The sequence below is a fragment of the Canis lupus genome, chromosome 3 (genome assembly GCF_048164855.1).
Source record: "Canis lupus baileyi chromosome 3, mCanLup2.hap1, whole genome shotgun sequence".
Lineage (NCBI taxonomy): Eukaryota > Metazoa > Chordata > Mammalia > Carnivora > Canidae > Canis > Canis lupus.
Genome location: NC_132840.1, coordinates 56,862,028 through 56,876,392, shown reverse-complemented (window position 1 = coordinate 56,876,392; position 14,365 = coordinate 56,862,028). Strand labels below are relative to the sequence as shown.

The following is a 14,365-nucleotide window of genomic DNA, read 5'->3' as shown; positions in this document are numbered from 1 at the left end:
TGAAATGCAAGCGAGGGAGGAATGGGATGGGGAAGAGACCCATGGACCAAGGCGCGGCTCACTCACCTCCCCTAGCCTGTCCCCTCTCCCTGGGCTTAAGTGGGGTGGGGAAGGATCAGCAGGAGGGTCCTCAAGTCCCAGCCCCACTCGGCTCCGCCCCCAGGCCTTTCCTCCATGGGACTCTCCAGTTTCACCTCTGGGTCTCTCGGACATCTCTCTTCTCTGATTTTAATCTCCCTAATCCCCAGGGTTGGAGCTGAGCTGCCTCCCCACCAGGTTCCAGCCTTTAGCCTTTAGCCACCGAAGTGGGCAGTCCTGTCCTAACCCCCTGGGTCGCCTGGCACAATGGTCTCTCTTCCCAAAGCCAGGGGTGAGTTTGCTGCACTTTCCAGAGGGACTGGGCACTGGGGACGGGGGTGGGGGTGGAGGGGTGTCCCCAAGGAGGCTCCTGCAGCCCCAGCCCAGGCCTCTCCCCACTGGGTGTGTCAGCAGGGCAGGGGTATACATGACCTATACATGACCTGGGACTCCTTGACCCAGAGCTAGGTGTGTGTGGTGAGAGTGGGCGACAGAAGAATCCCTACAGTTCCACTCCCCCTGGGAAGAGTCCAGGATGTCACACAGTCTCAGGAGGAAACAAGGGCAGAGACTCCAGCGCCCCAATGGGGAGGCGGTGAATTTGCAGAGGGGAAGGGAGGGGAGGGCCCTACGGTGAGAATTCAGGTGTTTCTAAAGTTAGTGACACCTCAGGTCTCAGGAGAATATACCTGGGCCGCCCCACGCCACCATGTCCCTCCCTCTCGTGTTGATGGAGATGGGTTTCACAAGGGACTCCATAGAGTCATCTGCCCCTGCTTCCGCCGTCTTACATTTTTTTTCTCCCACCTCTCCCTTCCAACTCCACCGGGGAAGTCCTCCTGTTGGCCCACCCTCCATCCCTCCGGCTGCAAAAGCCTGAGCTGCTCCTCCTTCCACCCCAGCCTATCCCATCGCCCCTTCCGAGGGCTACACTCGAGCTGGGCCGGGTGGGACGAAGGCGTTTGGGAGAGACGGAAACGTCTGGAGATAGCCCTACGTTAACCAGAATGCAGGGGCGGGGTGGGGGAGGCCCCGCCCCGGAACTACATCTCCCAGCATGCGCTGGCGGCCGGAAGCCCAGCCCCCCCGGTGCATTGTGGACGATGAGTCAAGACCGGACCAGGGCAGCCAGTCTTTGGCAGACGGGTGGACGGCGCTAGATCTGCGCTCAGGACCGCGGCGACCGGAGTGGTTGGGAGATGCAGGCGGCACGGATGGCCCCGAGCGTGGGGCGGCAGCTGCGGAGGCTGGGGGTCGGAAGGTGCGAGTCGGACAGGAGGGCAGGGCCGGGGTGGCAGCGGGACCGGGGACCCGGACTGAGCCCCCGCTCCCCACAGCTCGCGGCCCAGCGCGCTCCTGGGGCAGCCCCTGCCCGGTCCGGCCTGCCGACCCTATGCCAGTGGGGCCGCTCAGGTGAGTGACGGCGGCCTGGGGCGCGCAGAGCGGGAGGCGGAGTCCGCCTCGGCTCCCCCTTCCCCGCCGCCGGCAGGGGTCTCCCTCTCCGTCCCGGACACCTGGCGCCCGCGGTAGCGCCGAAAGTAGGGGAAAGGGCAGGCCAGGGTGCCCTGACGATGGAAGTAGGGGAAAGGTCGCTGCGTCCGCCTCCGCCCGCACCCAGCGCTTCCCGTGGTCTCCAGCTCCTCGGGAGTCCCTTACCGGGCCTCGCTAACTGTCCCTTTCCCCAGGCGGTTCTGGAGAAGTCAGATTCCCACTCCTCTGAGGCTCCGACCAGAGAGAAGCAGGCCAAGGCGGTACGTGGCCTCCATACCGGGAGGACCTAGGCCAGGGGCTCACCCACTGCAGCAGACAGCTCGCTGAAACCCCCTTCTCCCTGAGCAGGAATCCAAGTCCTTTGCTGCGGGGATGTTCAAGGGTCAGCTCACCACCGATCAGGTGTTCCCTTACCCATCTGGTAAGTAGTCGTCGGGGCGGGGCAGGGCAGGGCCTCTCCACTTCCCCGGTGACCTGACCAGCCTGTCCTTCTCCCCCACAGTACTCAGTGAGGAGCAGACCCAGTTTCTCAAAGAACTGGTGGGGCCTGTGTCCCGTTTCTTTGAGGTGAGGAAGGACTGGGGTGGGGGAACAGAGGGCTTTGGTCCCTGATGGGATGGCAGAGGTGTTCAGCAGCCAGAAAGGAACCTGGATGCGACATCCTGTGCCTTCTCCAGGAAGTGAACGATCCTGCCAAGAATGACACGTTGGAGAAGGTGGAGGAGACCACACTGCAAGGCCTCAAGGAGCTGGGGGCCTTTGGTCTGCAAGTACCCAGCGAGCTGGGTGGTGTGGGCCTCTGTAACACCCAGGTGAGGGAGCCCTGGTCACTGCCAGCATCGCAGGCTATTCCAACATTGCTGATTAAGCGCCTTCCTCATGTGACCTAGGGTTTAGGTTTGTCAGTTAAGGGGGGGCCTGTGTGATGTTGACTGTGCCAATATGTGCATCTTTCAAAACAAAAAACATGGCTCTGTTCCCAGTACATAACACCTTTCCCAACAAAATACCAAACTATATGATATCCCTCCGGGCCACAGAATTCACCCAGTCTCACATGCCCTAATGGTAGGTGGGAAGCCTCCAGACCAGGGTCCCATTCTACCATGGGAACATTCTTTCCAGTCACTATGTAGGGATGCCCCTATTTGGCCCTGCCAAGACACCCCCCCCCCCCCATGCAGTCAGTTAATCCCTGACACTGCTTTTCCCCCCAGTACGCCCGCTTGGTGGAGATTGTGGGCACGCATGACCTTGGTGTGGGCATCACCCTGGGAGCCCATCAGAGCATCGGCTTCAAAGGCATCCTGCTCTTTGGAACAAAGGCCCAGAAAGAAAAATACCTCCCCAAACTGGCATCTGGTGAGGCGGCTCTAGGAGCCCCAGCAACTGGGGGTGTCCCGGGCTGGGTACAGATGCCACCACACAGCTGGGTGGCTCAGTACATGGGGGTTCTGGGAAGGATTGAAGCTGAGCATTTCCAGGAGCACTGAGGGAACGGCTGCAGGCAGGGTGCAGACAGCGAGGGGCCTCTGCCTGTCAGCAGTTTAAAGGTGCTCTCACCCACAGGGGAGAGCATAGCTGCTTTCTGTCTAACGGAGCCCTCCAGTGGGTCAGATGCAGCCTCCATCCGATCATCAGCTGTGCCCAGCCCCTGTGGAAAATACTATACCCTCAATGGAAGCAAGATCTGGATCAGGCAATCCCTCTACCCTCCCATACCATCCTGTCCTCCCCCCTCCACCTCTTCCTAACTTCAGGCCCCCCCTGCTCTGTCTCCCGCACCCTGATAGCCCCTCGTTTTTCCATAGTAATGGGGGCCTGGCAGATGTCTTCACGGTCTTTGCCAAGACACCAGTTACAGATGCAGCCACAGGGGCTGTGAAAGAGAAGATCACAGCTTTTGTGGTGGAGAGGAGCTTTGGAGGTGTTACCCAGTGAGTGGGTTTGGGGAGGAAGCAAGCAGTGGAGCCAGGTGGGGGCAGCACTGAAGTCCAGGGCAGATGGTGTTACAGGTCACCCTGGGGATGTGTGCAAAACCCCAAGCAGCTGGATGGCTTGTTCGCTTTGGGATTAAACTGCATGGAACTAATATAAAGCTTTAGCTCCCAGAAGCAGTGACCCCAACATACAGTAGGACAGAAAACCAGGCATCTACCCTGTGAGCATGGAAGCCTGTTGCCTGCACCCTCTCCTATGCTGGCAGCTGCGATTCCTCCCTGGCTCCTAAGAAAGGAAACCCCTCCCCCGCCCCACCCATGGCTACCTGTTGAGCACACCTCTGCTTCCCTGTCCTGCCCTGTCACAGCGGGCCCCCTGAAAAGAAGATGGGCATCAAAGCCTCCAACACGGCAGAGGTGTACTTTGACAGTGTGCGGGTGCCAGCAGAGAACGTGCTTGGGGAGGTGGGGAGTGGCTTCAAGGTCGCCATGCACATCCTCAACAACGGAAGGTTCGGTATGGCCGCAGCCCTTGCGGGCACCATGAGGGGCATCATTGCAAAGGCGGTAAGCATCTTCCCTTCCCCTGGCACCCAGGTCTCTGTGGGCCCGTCCCTCTCAGCCCTGCCCCTTGTGTGTGTGGGGGGGGCTACAGAACCACAACGCAACACATGTGCCCTCTTCCAGGTGGATCATGCTGCTAATCGTACCCAGTTTGGGGAGAAAATTCACAACTTTGGGCTGATTCAAGAGAAGCTGGCCCGGATGGCGATGCTGCAGTATGTGACTGAGGTAAGGCTCTCCTTCTCCCCTGCCCACCCCCTCCCTGCCCTCTCCCCCGGCGGTTGGACTACAACCCCCAGCAGCACCTGGGGCAGTGGGTCTCCAGCTCCACACCAATGCCCTAGGGGATGCGGGGGGGCGCAGTCGGCTCGGGAAGCTGTGCCGATCTCCCAGACCCACTCAAACTTTATTCCACTTGCCCCCCACCCTTACTTCTTCACCCCTTTCAAACAAGTCACATGGCTACAAGCCCCCGCTGAACCATCTCCGGGGACCAGATATTTCACCAAGCCCAACAGGTGGAGCTAGAAGGTGAAGGCGAGGGGAGCTACGGCAGACTTGGTCCTGGGGGCTCTGGGCCATCAGGGCCAGTCTGACGCCGTCCTTTTCCTTCCTGTGTCCCCACCATGCGATCTCAGTCCATGGCTTACATGGTGAGCGCCAACATGGACCAGGGATCCACAGACTTCCAGATTGAGGCCGCCATCAGTAAAATCTTTGGCTCGGTGAGTTCTGGGCCTACAGGGCGGGAGAGCCCAGTGTGGAGCCTGGTTCCAGGACCCATCTCACATGGTTCTCCGTCCCCAGGAGGCGGCCTGGAAGGTGACCGATGAGTGCATCCAGATATTGGGCGGCATGGGCTTCATGAAGGTACCAGGTGGCTCTCTGCCTGGGGTGGCCACGGTGGGGATGGCAGGGGCGAGCGGGCTTTTAGGGGTGTGTGCTCTGGCTTCCCCCCACGGCAGGAGCCTGGAGTGGAGCGTGTTCTCCGAGATCTTCGCATTTTCCGGATCTTTGAGGGGACAAACGACATCCTCCGGCTGTTTGTGGCTCTGCAGGGCTGTATGGTAAGAGGAAACTGGGGCCCGGGTGGGGACAAGAGTGTGCCCTGACGGTTGGGCCCTCTTCCCACACAGGACAAAGGAAAGGAACTTTCTGGACTGGGCAATGCCCTCAAGAATCCCTTCGGGAATGCCGGTCTCCTGCTAGGAGAGGCAGGCAAACAGCTGAGGAGGTAAGCTCTGAGCCCAGGGCGGGGCAGGGTGGGCTGGGGCAGGGTGCAGCCACTAACCAGTCACTCTCCCCCTTCTGTGAAGGCGGGCAGGGTTGGGCAGCGGCCTGAGTCTCAGCGGCATCATCCACCAGGAGCTGAACCGGAGCGGCGAGCTGGTAAGCCAGCAGGTGGGCGGTCAGCAGCCTGCATCGGGCAGGGGCTGGTGCGGCTGGGCCACCTGAGCCCTGGGCGCCTGCCCTCTTTATGCAGACCGTGCAGGCTCTGGAGCAGTTTGCCACTGTGGTGGAGGCCAAGCTGATAAAACACAAGAAGGGGATTGTCAGTGAGTGAGCCCTACCCCATCCCCACCCGCTTCCATTCCTTCCCTCCTTCCCTTCCCGGCTGTCACCATCCCAACCCATCCCATCTACCTGACAGATGAACAGTTCGTGCTGCAGCGCCTGGCAGACAGTGCCATTGACCTCTACGCCATGGTGGTAGTTCTGTCCAGGTGAGGCAGCAGCGTGGAAGGTGGGGGTGGGGTGGGGGGTGGAGTTCCCAGGCCAGGCTCAGGGAGGTTCATGTTCCCTTCCTGCCTTGCACCAGGGCCTCCAGATCCCTGAGCGAGGGCCACCCTACAGCCCAGCATGAGAAGATGCTCTGTGACAGCTGGTGTATTGAGGTGAGGTTTGGGGTTACCCAGGGCAGGTGTGCGGCTAAGGGCAGGCGTGCGCCAGCCTGAACACCACCTTCCCTGTCCCCAGGCCGCAGCCCGGGTCCGGGAGACCATGGCCGCTCTGCAGTCTGACCCGCAGCAACAGGAGCTCTTCCGGAACTTCAAAAGCATCTCTAAGGCCTTGGTAGAGCGAGGTGGCATGGTCACCAGCAACCCCCTCGGCTTCTGAGTGCTCCCCGCTGGGGCCTGGCCAGGCCTGTGCCTTCTCTCTCCAGCCCAGCCTGGCCCCGATTCTGCCTTAAAGAGGCCCTGGCCCCGGGGCGCTGCTGCTCTCGGAGGCCCACTTACAGCCTCTTAAGTAAAGGTTCTCACAAGCCACACTCTGCTCTCCTCTCGTCTTTCCCTTGCTGCCTGCCTCCCTCCCAAAGAAAGGAGCCAGAGGCGGGGGGAGTTTGCCCCTATTGCTTTATTTGGTTTTATACAAGTGACTAAATAAATAGAGTAACAAAAGCAGCTACGTGGGCCCCCAAGACCAAACACCCCAGCTTCCTCTGACTGCCGGCTAGGGTGCCCACCCCCTTCCTCCTCCCAAGGTACCACTGACCCCCCCCACCCCGCGCAGGGCACAACTGACAGGGCAGACAGAGTGGGAGATCACATTCTGGGGCTAGAAGAAAGGGCCCAGGAGACAAGGATTCTTCATATAAAAGTGGAAATATCTACTAAAAAAATAGTCCAAAAAATGTATGAAAGTCTATTTCAAACCCCCCAGAAGTCTTACAAAAACGGTAAAGCTAAAAATAACCAAAGGTCCCTTGTACACCCCCGAGGAAAAGGGGAGGAACCAGGCACTGCTGGTGAGAGTCACAGTGGCAAAGACCCCAGCGGGTGGCTAAGCCCAGGCCCTAGAGGCGTGATGGGCAGGTGACCGATGAGACACCCAGTCACAGGACAGAAGCACCAAGGGCGGACTGGATGGGCCGAGGGAGGAAACTCAACGCGGCCCCCGCTGCGCGCCCTACATAACATCCACAAAGAACTCACTGGGGTTACCCATGGCCATGTGGAAGCTTTGGCGGCTAGCTGTCAGTTCTGGGGGCACAGAGCCCAGGTCTCTGACAGGAGGGGCCCCTGGGGGCTGCACTGCTGGTGGGACAGGGGGTGGAGGGGGGGGCATCATGACCACCATCATGGGATTATAGGGGAGGGCCATCCCCGGGGGTGGCCCATAGGGATGGAGCCCAGGGTGGGCTCGGAGATTGGGGACACCCCCTGACGAGCCTCTGGAAGGGGGAGGGCCCCCATCACCAGCCCCACCCGGCTCCCCGCCCCGCCGGAGGCTGCCCCCACGGCTGGAGGGCTCAGACTCACTGCCGCTGCCGGACTTGGACTCAGGGGCCCGTTCCTCGGGCCTCCCTGTACGGCCTGCCCCCCCATCGCTTCGTGTTGACCCACTGCTCCGGCTCCCTGTGGAGGTGGAGGGGATGAAGCCGCCTGAGCCCTGGCCCAGTGTCCCTTGGCCTTCCTAGTTCTCTGGGCCATGCCCACCACCAGCGCTACCCGCTGTCAGACCATGACTTACCCTCGCTGTGCTGGCTGCTGGCACTGCCGCCACCATAGGTGTAGGATGACAGCTCGTGGTAGGGGGGCGGCTGCGGGCTGTATGGGTGTGGAGTTGGGTACTGGTAGAAGGTGGGCAGCAGAGGCCAGGGGGTCGCCCCAGGCAGAGGAGCCAAGGTGTCCTGGTCTGAAGCCCCACTGGAGCCATCGTTGTCATTCAGAGACAGGTTGACCAGGTCTGGAAAGCAAAAGAGGAGATGGAGAGTCACTGCTTCAAGAGGCTGGGATGTCAGGCATCGCAGAGGAGCTGATTCCCTGAATCATGCATGATGGAGGTGAAGACAAGGGCCTCCGACAGGACACTCCTCGTGTACCACGGCCATTGCTCCCAGGGCCACAAGTACCACATGCTCTCGTGAGACTCCAGAGGAGACAGCACCCCCTCTCTGCCCGGGTACCCCAGCCCTGCACCCAGGGCCAGCCTGGCCACAAAACACAGGGGGATATTGTTGGCCAGGGCAGGTCCCAACGCAGGACACACACTGCTTAACAGTGGCCCTGGCTGGCTACTGGAGGTGGAACGAGGCAGTGGGGACACGCAGACTTACAGCTCTCACAGCCGCCACTGAGGTCTCCGAAGACGTAATAGCACTGCTCAGAAAACGTGATCTTGTTCACAGTGTGGCGGATGAGGCCCGCCTTGAGCAGCCCGCTGGCATACTTGCGGGCCTCCCGCCGCTCGGGAAAGCCCTCCACGTGATGGTAGAGCCAGTCGACCACGTCCGAGCCTGAGATCAGAGAGCACTCAGGTTCTCCTCTCCAGCTCCTGCCTCACCCCTGCCTCACCCCTGCCTGGGCCACCACTGCCACCTTATCTTCATGCCACCTGCCTGGGGCCCAACCATACCCAGAAAGGCGTTAGGGATGGTGATCTTGAGCCACATGCGGTCTCGAACTTCCAGTCCAGACTCCGGAGCTGCCATGGCCTTGGTGACAGATGCCATGTCCGTATGAATGGACAGACCCCGGCCCTCACAGCCTATCGGAGAAGAAATGAGGAGTAGAGACCGGGCCACACACTGCTGAAAGGCCTCCCAGGGAGGGGAGGGTGAGGTGGGCTGGGGGCTCACCCTCGGGCAGAGAAGACCCGGATGTCATGGTGCTCATGGACGAGGAGCCCGGGTAGGTGGGGAAGGTGCCAGTCAGTGCAGCCGAGTGAGACACCCAGGCAGCTGGGTCGATCGGCTGGATGGGCTCATCTGGGACAGAGAAGGTCCCCACAATGATCGTTTCCCTGCCACTCCCCAACTGAGACCCCGACCCCCATCCCACCTCTGCCCTGACCCTCCTCCACCCCTTCCTGTCATCCTCCTCCCCTGTAGCACTCACTTCGAGGAAGAGTGAAATAGGCCTGGGGAGACGGATCCCAGCACTTGGCCACAGTCAGCACAATGGGGCTGTGGGGAAGGGGAGACGCAGTCAGGCAGGGGCGGGGGGGATGGGGCGAGGCTTTGCGAGGGTGAAGGATGGACAGAGACACAGACAGACCAGGCTGGAGAGCTGAGCCTGGAGGCATCAGTGAGGGTGACCCACCAACACAGACAACACTAGAAATGAGGCTGAAACACAGAACCACACACACTCTATGTATGGGTCCATGCAGAGCCAGTCCAGGTCACAGAAGCTGAGCCCGCTGATCGAGGATGGGGACGGACACATGCACATGGACACACACACAAGGGGAGGGGAGGCAAAGCAGTGCAGTGATGACAGATGACAAAGGACACCAGGGCAGCGCTCCCTGCCAGGGAGACTGGTGAGGGGACTGCAGACTCTGGAGCACAACCCCCCAGCTCACGATCAGGTGGGGGTCATGCGGGCCATCCTCTGCCCCACGGTGATGTCACGTTATGGCTCAGCCCCTCTGGACACGCACCACCACGCCCATGCTAAGGGTGAAGCCACGGGCACCAGGAGAGCAGATGAGAGGTGGCTCACCCCGGCTTGTGCACGATGTCCCGCAGCACCCGCACTGCATCATCGTTGCTCATGTTCTCGAAATTCATGTCGTTGACCTGGAAGCCAGGTTGGCGAGTGAGTGTGGGTGAGAGCTTGTGAGACGCACCTGCCCCCCAGATCCCCCACAGGGCACCTGCAGCAGCATGTCACCCGGCTCGATGCGCCCATCGGCTGCCACCGCACCGCCCTTCATGATGGAGCCAATGTAGATGCCGCCGTCGCCCCGCTCGTTGCTCTGGCCCACGATGGAGATGCCCAGAAAGTTGTACTTCTCTGCAGAGCAGGCGCCCATGACAAGGAAGCCAGCCAGCGTTCCCCGGGGCCCCCGCCCTGGACCCCCAACCGGGGCCCCCTCGTACCCATGTTGAGTGTGACTGTGATGATGTTGAGAGACATGGTGGAGTCAGTGACGCTACTGAAGGACGAAGCCTAGCGGGGAGACAGGGAAGGCTTGGGTTGCCTCCAAGGACCCCAGATTCTCACTTTCTGGGCCCACATACCCCTGAGACCAAGGCTCCCTACGCCTGTAAGACGCAGCCATCCCGTGAGCTCCCCTCACCCTCTCCAGGCGGGGTGGCCGCTGTTTCCTCCGCCGCCGGTGGCGCTTGAGGAGGCGAGAGGCGCTGCTCTGCTCCGTGGAGCTGCTGAATCTGTCCGGAGGAGAGGAAGGGGAGTGCTGGCTGGCAGAGCAGGTGGGGGGGGGGGGAGGGAGGCAGAGACCAGCTTGGGCCTGGAGGACATCACCCGGTGGCGCTGGGAAGTGCAGGGCTGGGTGCCACACCTGCTCATGGTGTCATCCTCATCGGAGTCCCCCAGGCTAGTGCTCTCCAGCTCGCTGGTCATAAGGGTTGAGGAGCTCTCATACCCGGCCAGGTGGCGCTCCAGCCTCGAGGGTCCACCAGGCCTGTGGCCCCCTGCTGTGGAAGAATAGAACCTTCAGGGACCTGGCCTCAAGCTGCCTCCCCCATCACAGGGGGGCCTGAGCCCAGCCCCCAGCTCCTGGGCTCCTGGGCCCCCCTCACCACCGTGCTCACTGCTGTCTCTCCTACGAGGCCGTTCCCGCCGCAGGGACACCACTGACTCGGTTTCCGTCTCAGGCTCCAGGTTCTCCCGGCTGCTGGACACGTTAGGGCTAGGTGGACAGAGATGGCATGCGACCGCGTCAGGGGGACGGGGCTCCGTGTCCTCAACCTCCCCCTGCCCAGGGTCTGGGGTCTCCTCCTTGCCTCCCTCCCCCGGACTAAAGAATCCCAGAGACTCACTGGAAGGACGGAGGCCTAGAGTCCCCGATGCCGCTGGTCCTCTCCGGTGGCAGGGGGGGTAGCGGTGGGGGGGGCGGTGCCAGCTCTGCCCGGGGCTCGTGGGCTGGGGGAGCCATCTCGGGTTGGGGGTTCTCTGACGACACCAGCTGGAAAGATGCAATGACAAAAACTGACTCAAGCAAGGAGGGAGGCAACCGAGGTGGGAAGACAGGAAGAACACAGGGTCTGAGCAAGCACGTGGCCTGCGAAAAGCACAGGGAAAGCAGGAGGGAGCGGTAGATGCTCCAGAAGAAGGCTGAGGAGCTACAGCTGGCTCCCAAGCAGGTGGAGTGGTGAGGACCCAGACTGACAGGACCCTGGCAATGCGGGATGGACAGGGCTGCTTACCCAGGACACCACCCTCCCGTTGAAGCAGGGAAGGCGGGCGTTGTCATCTGAAATCTCCTCCTTCACCACCCTGCCAGGAGGGACAACACAAGAACCAGTGAGATCGCCCTAGCGCCCCCCACACGCACCCCGACTCGAGGCTTCTCATCTTCGTCCAGCTCAAGGACGATGACTTTCATGCAGCCGGCCAGGCCCTCTTCCCCAACACCGAGACACTTCACTCTCATGCCCCGGGAGTCTCCAAATTCACTCACCCCCTTTCCTTCCTCCTCCTCCTCTCCCCAGCTCATCCTCGGCTTTCAATGCTGGTCCAAAGATTTCCTATGCTGGTCCAAAGATTTCCTAGAGTCTGAGTCAAACCTCATTCTCCAATCTCAACGACCGTCCCACTCCCTCAGGTGACCCCAACTGCCCCAAAGATCTCTAACCTTTGGTGTCTCTAACAGCCCAGAATGACCCCAAACCTCCCTGAGCCCTACCCCGCTCCTCAAGGCACCGTCCCCAAACCCTCCAAAGTCTCTATTCTCATGCTTTCTTGGTTTTCTCTGAGTCATGTCCAAAGCCCTAGCCCAACATGCTACCTTTCCCCCACGAAAATATACCCATGAGACCCAAGGATGACACCTACTGGCTAGGCTGAGCACTCCCAAGGAGAGGTGAAGCCCACCTTCCCCTTCCCCCGGGGCTCATCTGGCACAAAATTCTACACTGAGCAACCTGTTCTGCCTGACGGACCTCAAAGCCCAGCCTTGGGGTCATTCCTCCCCTGGGTTCCTTGGGATGGACAGGACTTTGCCCCTTCTTCTCAACCACCACGTGGGATCACCACAGCCTATTCTTTTTTTTTCTTTTTTTTTTTTTTTTTTTAATTTTTATTTATTTATGATAGTCACAGAGAGAGAGAGAGAGAGAGGCAGAGACATAGGCAGAGGGAGAAGCAGGCTCCATGCACCGGGAGCCTGATGTGGGATTCGATCCCGGGTCTCCAGGATCGCGCCCTGGGCCAAAGGCAGGCGCCAAACCGCTGCGCCACCCAGGGATCCCACCACAGCCTATTCTGTTCAACACTGCATCCTGGTCACACAGCAAAGACCCTGATGGTGGTAAAGTGAATGTTAATAAATATCTGTTCAATACTGTTAACGAGTATACTTGTTGAACAAGTATCTCATGAACAAACACGAGCTCTGAGAGACTGAGTATTGAACAGAAGGTCTCTCTCATACTCACATCCTCACCTCCAAATTAGGACAGCCTGTCTGATTAACCCTTTACCCTAATATGGTTCTAGGAGCCTGGATGCGTGACAACTTAATCCCACTTGTTATCGATAGGGCCACTCAGCCCAATCCCTACCACTGCTCTGTCTCGATATAATGCTGGATTCTTAGAGATGTAACCCAGTCCCGGCGGAGCCCAGCCCGGCAAATGATTCCACTCTCTATCACCATAACCCCGTTTACATATTAGCTGAGCTCGACGCTAGCGATCATCACAACTCGCTAAAAAATTACTGTGCATCGCTTACCTATACGAAGTTTCTTGTGCCAACTGTGTCTATCTCCTGGGTCATATCATTGCTAACAAACAGGAATTTCGATCTAAATCAAAGGTAACTCCCAACACAGTCCCACCTTCCTCACGGCCAACGGTCTTTCTCAGTAGAAGCCAGTCCATTCAGCTATCCCAGAACATGGGCTGTCTCAGGCCAATCCAGCCTGCCTTCAAGAGCTGAGGCTGGCTACCTGGAGAACTCAGCCTCAAAAACCATAAGCAAATTTATTATTAAGAATCCAAGTCTGGCCCAGAATGACTCCAAACACTCCAGAATAGCCATATTGGGCTATTTTAGCAATGACCTACAACGTCTCCACACGCAGCCGTCCATACCAATATAGACCAGATTATCCCAATACAGCTGTCTGCACTGGCATAGCCTCAAAAACCTTGTCTGCCTCTCTACAGAGCGTCCCCATGAAACACTTGACCCCAACAGAAACTTAAGATCAACCAACACAACCCAGAAGAGACAGAAGAGCAGGAAATTCTTCCGAGAGAGCCTGGTAATCTGCTCCAAAGCAGCCTAGAACATCCCAACACACCCTTTTCTGCACCAGAACAGGCCAGATGTCCCCAAACAATCTTATCTGCTCTAGGATGGTCTAGAATGCCCTAAAGCACCCCAACACGGCCCAATCATCGGGAGATTCCACAATACTGCCCGTGGGCCGCAGGACTGCTCGAAAGGCATCGGATTACCCAGAATAACTCCCAAATAAACCAGTGTGCCCCATTCTATTCCAGGACAGCCTAATCTTTCCTGATCTGGTTCGGCACGGCCCGGTGTGTCGTCCTGGAGCTCCGTGCGTCTCGATTTGTCCAAGCGTAACCTTACCCAACCTGGGATGCCCAATCTAACCCCCGCATAATGCCCTGTCCAGCACTCCAGCCCAGAAAAACCCAGCGTGGCCTAGGGCCGACCTGTGCCCCTCAGCAGTGGCCGATCCACCGCCGCGCAGCCCCCACCGGTTCCAGCCTAGGCCTCGCGCTCACCCGAAATCCTGATCCATAGACTTGAAAAAGTACTTAGCGCCCGCGGGCCGCTGCAGGACGCTCTTGAAATCACCGAGGGTGATGCGCTCCGCCGGAACCGGGATCTTCACCAGGTAGGGAGTCTCCTCCTCATCCAGGTGGTAAATCACCTTCGTCTCCCCGACGCCGCCGCCCCCCGCGCCGCTGCCCGCCATGGTCTCGCCCGCGCGCTCCCAGGTCCCGCCGCCCACCCAACCGGGCGAAGCGCCCCCACCGCGCCTGCGCACACCCGCACCCCGCCGCGCGAGCGCGGACACGATCAGCCGGGCGCCGGAAAGGCGCGGAGGGAAGGCGGCGGGGATCAGCGGGGTGGCGGCCGACGGAAGGGAAGGGGGCGGGCCGGAGGGCTCGACCCGATGCCGCAGACTCGGCCGCCGTCGCCGCCGCCACCGCGCGCCACCGCCGCCGACGTCGCGGGCGCCCTGCAGCACCCCGCCCACCTCTCCCCATGTCACGTGGTCCGCGGCGGCCCGCCCTCCGTCACGTGACTCCACCGACCACGTGACCTACAGGCTCCGCCCAGTGCCAGCGCCACGTGATCATTGCTTTCAGCAACGGTCTCCTAGCCCTCGACGGCCCCGCC

The 14,365-nt window shown here is 60.1% G+C and overlaps 2 protein-coding genes across 8 annotated transcripts; one reads left to right on the top strand and one right to left on the bottom strand.

Annotated features, from left to right (window-relative positions):
- The first annotated feature begins 1,147 nt into the window (after positions 1-1,147).
- Positions 1,148-6,342, top strand: ACADVL (acyl-CoA dehydrogenase very long chain). The gene is made up of 20 exons (XM_072821393.1): positions 1,148-1,339; positions 1,416-1,491; positions 1,764-1,829; positions 1,918-1,990; positions 2,072-2,136; positions 2,247-2,381; positions 2,787-2,931; positions 3,139-3,268; positions 3,381-3,506; positions 3,878-4,076; positions 4,197-4,301; positions 4,712-4,798; positions 4,881-4,943; positions 5,039-5,140; positions 5,210-5,307; positions 5,390-5,462; positions 5,557-5,629; positions 5,725-5,797; positions 5,893-5,968; positions 6,051-6,342. The coding sequence occupies exons 1-20, from the start codon at positions 1,278-1,280 to the stop codon at positions 6,189-6,191; spliced, it is 1,968 nt and encodes a 655-aa protein (XP_072677494.1). The 5' UTR covers positions 1,148-1,277; the 3' UTR covers positions 6,192-6,342.
- Positions 6,343-6,410: 68 nt separating this feature from the next.
- On the bottom strand, positions 6,411-13,999 carry DVL2 (dishevelled segment polarity protein 2). Of its 7 annotated transcripts, none has more exons than XM_072821382.1 (15): positions 13,744-13,999; positions 11,191-11,260; positions 10,804-10,949; positions 10,564-10,673; positions 10,323-10,458; positions 10,101-10,191; positions 9,901-9,970; positions 9,675-9,814; positions 9,521-9,597; positions 8,912-8,979; positions 8,653-8,781; positions 8,430-8,561; positions 8,131-8,310; positions 7,545-7,760; positions 6,411-7,429 (listed from the first exon to the last, which is right to left on the bottom strand). In XM_072821382.1, the coding sequence occupies exons 1-15, from the start codon at positions 13,935-13,937 to the stop codon at positions 6,981-6,983; spliced, it is 2,208 nt and encodes a 735-aa protein (XP_072677483.1). In that variant the 5' UTR covers positions 13,938-13,999; the 3' UTR covers positions 6,411-6,980. The 7 variants fall into 7 exon arrangements, with proteins under 7 accessions (XP_072677483.1, XP_072677485.1, XP_072677484.1 ...); XM_072821384.1 differs by having other exon boundaries at positions 10,323-10,455; XM_072821383.1 differs by having other exon boundaries at positions 10,567-10,673.
- Positions 14,000-14,365: the final 366 nt, after the last annotated feature.